The sequence below is a fragment of the Schistocerca americana genome, chromosome 8 (assembly GCF_021461395.2).
Source record: "Schistocerca americana isolate TAMUIC-IGC-003095 chromosome 8, iqSchAmer2.1, whole genome shotgun sequence".
NCBI classification, from domain to species: Eukaryota; Metazoa; Arthropoda; class Insecta; order Orthoptera; family Acrididae; genus Schistocerca; species Schistocerca americana.
This window is the reverse complement of record NC_060126.1, coordinates 281,574,135-281,580,562: the sequence shown is the minus strand read 5'-3', so window position 1 is coordinate 281,580,562 and position 6,428 is coordinate 281,574,135. Positions and strand designations below refer to the sequence as shown.

At 45.1% G+C, this 6,428-nt stretch overlaps 1 protein-coding gene across 1 annotated transcript in view; it reads right to left on the bottom strand.

Annotated features, from left to right (window-relative positions):
• LOC124545107 (pupal cuticle protein 36a-like) overlaps window positions 1-6,176 on the bottom strand; it is a 13,391-nt gene extending 7,215 nt beyond the window's left edge. The window contains exons 1-2 of the mRNA XM_047123922.1: window positions 6,102-6,176; window positions 643-803 (exon numbers count right to left, since the gene is read on the bottom strand). Of these exons, the coding sequence (XP_046979878.1) occupies window positions 643-803; window positions 6,102-6,110 (170 nt within the window). The 5' untranslated portion in view covers window positions 6,111-6,176. The remainder of the gene's footprint in view (window positions 1-642; window positions 804-6,101) is intronic.
• Window positions 6,177-6,428: the final 252 nt, after the last annotated feature.

The following is a 6,428-nucleotide window of genomic DNA, read 5'->3' as shown; positions in this document are numbered from 1 at the left end:
GTAAAGAGGGACAAAATAGCTTCATTAAATAGAGTTTTAATTGATAAAATCTCTCTTTGTATGTATATTACAAAAAAACACCAAAATTTATTTTACGCTACATTGATTTATGTAGTCATCTAGCACTCTTCGATGTCTAACTTGGTGTGTGGCGCAATCCCATTACTGTAAAATGATACACGTCAAAAAAGTGCTGTGGAAGGAAACAGTTATCATTTATGGCTCTAGATCATCTAGTCCGCCAAATCACCAATTTTTTACGATTAATGTCCTTCTGTTGCTTAACCATCAAACTTAAATTCTTTTCCACAGACATACATCTGTATCTATGGCCAGAAAATGACTAAAGTAGAGTGCTTGAATGTAGCTGCAATTTCGTTGCAGTAGATTCACACACTTAGTGTTGTAAAGATTATTTCAAATGATGCTGTGTTACTTTGTGTTGGTCTGTCTTCAGCTTTTTAGACCCCAGCTGTAAGGCATAACTCGGGTCGACGATTCTCATCCTCCGAAAATGCTGTTGCTCAGGGGCAGCTTACGTCAGAGAGTCAAATGTGTTACCATTAATAGCAAGTCTCCTTGTAGGCTCTGCTAGTAGATTAGAAAGGACCAGTACAGATTGAATGTCTACGGAATACTCACCCAGGCCTTCTAGCCCCGAAGACTCCACCAGCTCCAGGTCCGCCAAATGGCGCTGCGATGGCCCCTTGTGCTCCACCGGCCAGGGGTGCACCCGCGGGAGGCAGGTACGAGTTATCCAGGCGGCCAGCTGCCGCCATACCCACCAGGGCTGCCAACATCAACTGGGAAACGGTGGACATTTTAATCTAAAACGCAGAGTGGTTCACTGGTACAACTCGAAGCAATGAAATTGAAAATTTTCATCCGGATCCTGAATATAGATAAACAAAAACTATGTGTAGTCGTTAGTCTGGTAAATTTATAAGAAAAGAAACATTGTGTGCTTAATGAAAGACAAACGGCCCAAGTTACTCGTATCAAACATGTGTATTCTACCTATCACCAAAGAAACCAGAAATCAAGTGGACTGGTGCTATGGTAAAATACACGATTTCAGATTTCTTTGCAGCTATCCAAATTTATTTTCTGTCATTTCCTCATATCTCGTAACGGGAATATAGGGTTGCTTTCTTCCCCACTCCGAGATTAAGGTACACCCTAATTACCTCGTCTTCGAACGCACATTAAACCGTACCGTTTCTTTCAAATAGCAGTGACCTTATGTTTATTGTCATAGGAAGAAACGTCAAGGGACAGCCAGAATCATATCATGATTCGTCGTACTTACAATCAAAACGTGATACTGTTTTGTAGATAGTGGTATGGATATGTTTAGACTAGAACCAAAGGGGAAGATGACAACAGTTAGGAATGTGCAAGTCGTTTCGAAATAGATATGTTTGCACAGCAGCAGATATGAATTGTAGATCGTTAATTAAGAAGTTTATCAGTGCGGTGTGCTTCATAGATGACGTGGCATGCAGAAACTAAATGGAGGTCCCCATAATATATATTATAACGTTAGTTCACTTGAAACGTTTCTATCGGGTTTACCTTCGACCTCATAATTCCATGCCACACAACAGTAAGTAAATAATTAACTAATTACAGAAGGAAAATATTGTAACACCATATCACAGTTCACAGAATGGTTACTGTAAAACAAAGTGAGGATATTTTAATAGGTACACAGGATTAAAAGAGTCTATGTGTTAGTCCTTGCACGCAGTTGGAATGAGGTGCAGTTCATCAGGTCTTTGAAATACATCGGAGTTGGCTGCATTAATAGGAAAATATTCTTTACTCGTTCCAGGCTTTCTCATATCGCAAGCAAATTCAGTTTGGAACTTTTGAATGTCATTTGATCTCTCTTTTTGCGTGAGAGTAGATCTCCATCAGAAATCTGAAATGGAATGAGCACTCCTGGTTGGTAGTAGGGAGGGTGAATGGTAGACTTCGTTTTATTGGGTGAATTTTGGTAAAGTGTAACCCATCCGTAAAGGTGTACAGAACGTTAGTAGACACATTTTTAGGTGCTGCTAGAGTGTTTGGGTTCTGCACCAGGTCGGATTAAGTGAAGACATCGATAGAATTCAGAGGCGTGCTGCTAAGTTGGTGATCCGGTAGGTTCACTCAGCACGCATCTGCTATGGAGATGCTTCGTGAACCCAGATACTGGACAGCGTGGCCGAGCGGTTCTAGGCGCTTCAGTCTGGAAGCGTGCGACCGCTACGGTCGCAGGTTCGAATCCTGCCACGGGTATGGATGTGTGTGATGTCCTTAGGTTAGTTAGGTTTAAGTAGTTCTAAGCTCTAGGGGACTGATGACCTCAGATGTTACGTCCCACAGTGCTCAGAGCCATTTGAACCATTTTTTAACTCAAATCGGAATCCCTAGAAGCACTATTGCGGAAATTTAGTGAACCGAAATTCGAAGCCGACTGCCGAACAATTCTACTACCACCAACATACATTTCACATAAGGACTAAAAAGATTAAAAGAAATTAGGGCTCGTAGACATGCTTACAGACAGTGATTTTCACCTCGTTCTGTTTGCGAGTGGAACAGGGGAGGAAACGACTAACAGTGGTACGTGGTACCGTACGGTGGCTTGCTGTGTGTATATAAAGATGTAGATGGCAACTGTGTCACCGTCGACTGTGATAGTGGGTCACAGAGCAGAAAGCTGGTACACAATACCCCGTTTGAAGGAGCCGCTGCAGTCAGCCACGTGGGGGTTTTTTAACTGCTGTAGTGAGCACGACAGTCACGCCCACATACAGTGACTCATGCGCATGCATCTTTCTTACTGCAGACTGGCTCCGGGAATCATTCACGTCTCTTTACGATTAGCAAATAATTGAAGCCCCTTCGCCGAGATCCTCTCCAGAAGCGCATATTGACTCACTGCCGCATTTTCGTCACTGCACCCAGCAAGACGAATGCGGATTGCAGCGGCTCTGAAATCCCATCTGGACAGAAAGACTAGACGCAAGAGCCGAGTTGCCCGCGACCTCTGGAGCAGACGCCGGCCTGGCCGTGTCACACTTTCTAACGCCCGCACGGCACGGCACGGCACTGCGCTATTACGGCAGCAAAAAGAGACCGCAGCCAATCCTCCGAGATTACGCGAGAGGCGGGGAAGACTCGTCTGGCGCGTCTTCGGCGGTCAGACCGCCTCACTCGGTGGGTCGCAGTGAGGTAGGCCACCAGGCGAACTCACGTCGAAGCTGAAATGTGCGTTGAATTCCGTGAGAACCGAGTCGTATGGTGTCTGGCAAATACCATATAGGCAATTACCATATCGATCTCCTGTTTTTGATTTTACAAAATTCCCCTAAATCACATTGTCTACCACGATGATTCCTTCCCAAAGATAAGGCTGGTTCCTTCACCGTTTCTTTCGTCGCGGGTTCGTTTAGTCGGTGCTAGAGCGTTAAGGAAGTTGTCGGCAAACTCCAGTCGCAGACGCTGCAAGAGAGGCGTTGTGCATCACTGAGTGGTTTACTGCTGAGGGAGCATGTGTCCGGAAAAGAGAAGGTCAACACTTTGCATCTGCGTACATCTCGCTTAGTGAGAGGATCGTTGGAACGAGAGCTCTTAGATCTATGGACAGTAGCTCTTCTCGCGTACTATTGTATGAAAGGGGGGGGGGGGGGGGGGATGTAACTGATGTACCCAGCACTACACTCCACAATGAAGAGAGCAGACTGTAGATTTACCTGTAGATGTGGATGATGGACCCCTCAATTTCGAATGATCTCATTACCGAGGAAGTCTTAAATCATTCCTTTGTCCATATTTTCACCTAAATTCATAGTCCATTAATGTTCACTGTACGTAAAGTACGGAAATTTACAAACATATTCTATAATATACGGTGAAATGGAAACGGAAAAAAGTAAGTACACATTTAGGTTTCAAAAGCAATCGTCATAACTTTCGTGGTTGCGTACTGGACGATGATTGTATCAAGTTGTGCACTCTTTCTTCCAAAGCAAATCGACAGCCACGAATATCTTTTTTCATGGCTCAAAAAAAAAAAAAAAAAAAAATACAAATCGCATGGGCAGAGATCGCGACTGTATGGAGAATGTATCAGAGCTTCCCAGCGAAACTTCTGCAGCTTGGTTCCAAACAACTCTTGACACTTGTGGGCTCGTCCATTTATTGCCAAAGTTGTTTCGAACACAACGCCGAAGATTTGTTTGAGAGGAATTACACATCCTCCATAACAGTCCCGATTTCTCTCCATCCGACTTACTCTTTTTTTTTTTAATCACTGAAGATTAGCAGTCAGGGCTAACAGGCTTAGATGGTGGGGTCATGTTACACGCATGGGAGAAGCAAAGTTACCCAAGAGACTCATGGGTTCAGCAGTAGAGGGTAGGAGGAGTCGGGGCAGACCAAGGAGAAGTTACCTGGATTCGGTTAAGAATGATTTTGAAGCAATAGGTTTAACATCAGAAGAGGCACCAATGTTAGCACTGAATAGGGGATCATGGAGGAATTTTATAAGGGGGGCTATGCTCCAGACTGAACGCTGAAAGGCATAATCAGTCTTAAATGATGATGGTGATGGTGATGATGAATCACTGAAGAAAGATATTCGTGGCCGTCGATTTGCTCAAAACGCAGTACTGCAGTGTTGGAGGTGCCTGACAGATGCCTAAAGAATGACTTGATTTAATGGCAGATCTTGTGGAAAAATGAAAGAACGCATCCGACTTCTAGGCACTAGACGCAATAGCCGCACGGAGTGGCTGCGCTGTTAGAGGCGCCATGTCACGGATTGCGCAGCCTCTCCCGTCGGAGGTTCGAGTCCTCCCTCAGGCATGCGTGTGTGTGTTGTTCTCAGCATAAGTTAAATTACGTTGATTTAAGCTGTGTGTAAGTCTAGGGACCGATGATCCAGCAGTTTAGTCACTTAGGAATTCACACACATTTGCACATTTTTTACTAGACGAAATACGAGAATGATGAAGCCTCGTACTTTCCTTATGAGCGCTACACGTGTTTGTCATGTAGTACTTGCTACCTGTCACACAGACCGAAGTCATTCTACATCGCAGGTTTCCTGTTTAACGAAATTTGACACGTAATGTTTCTTTTAAACATGCAGACATAGGGACTGGCCATTAGTCACTGTCTTTTGTTAGGTTCTATGATCGAAATACGACTGGCCTGTTACTTGATTACCAAAGAAGCACTAGAGCGCTAGGGCACACCGCATGCTACAGCTGACTATTGATCAGAGACACACCGCATGCTATATATGACTAGAGATCATACCAAACAACGCATACATGTTGTTGTAACAGCGTGTAGATGATCTCGGGGTGAATATGGTACAAACGAAGACCTGAAGTAACTCGTACACTTGGCCGTTTGTAATGTTACTCAGGCTCAGCGACTATACTGACGAATGGATGTTCAAATCAGAAAAAGAAGTCCTTTCTGTTCTAAATACTAAATTTGATGACAGCTGGGAAAATTGACGCTGCAACAGCTAACGAATATTAAGGGAACAGTTGCAGATGTCAGTTGTCAACGTGAGCCTAGTGTCAGTGTTAGCTCTCACGGACTGTAAGCATTTCGTAGGTTTCCATAGGTATAGATAAAGATAAGATCAAATCGAGGAGCGTTCTGCCACTTGCGTCCAACTGAAGAACTTCATCAGCAGTAAAAGCGGTCACTACCGCTCACTGCACACTGAAATGCCCCGAATCGAAAGGCGTACTGCGTGGGCGGCCGCTGTGGCCGAGCGGTTCTAGGCGCTTCAGTCCGGAGTCGCGCTGCTGCTACGGTCACAGGTTCGAATCCTGCCTCGTGCATGGATGTGTGTGAAGTCCTTACTTTAGTTAGGTTTAAGTGGTTCTAAGTCTAGGGGACTAGATATTAAGTCCCATAGTGCTTAGAGCCATTTGAACCATTTTTTAAGCTTACTGCATGCTTGAAGCCGGAGGATTTTACTTTCATCAACCGATGACAAGTCCAGCTACCACTGGGCTTCATTTTATACTATGTGTATGAACGGTCTTCAAACACCCTAAACATTTTGAAGTAGCTAATCTACTCACCAGTTTCATGATGCTTGTGATAAGTGCTCCTGGCTGGAAGATTACGGTGCGAATGACGACGCTATCGCCAGGAATGGAATGATCTGATGCTGGTGAGTGGTGTGGCCGCTCTATTTATACGCAGCGGCGCTACGCACCCTCTGCCGCGCCTCCACGCCCCTCCAATTCTTCCGCGCATCCTTGCACCGACAGGTCTCCGCGGGCAACGGGGTCGCTTGCGAAATGCGATCATCACCGGCCGCACACGCGGTTCGCACGCTACCGCTGGAGACGGTGGTCGCGGTGGAGGGGCAGCCAGATTATGCTCAGTCAACATCCAGATTACGG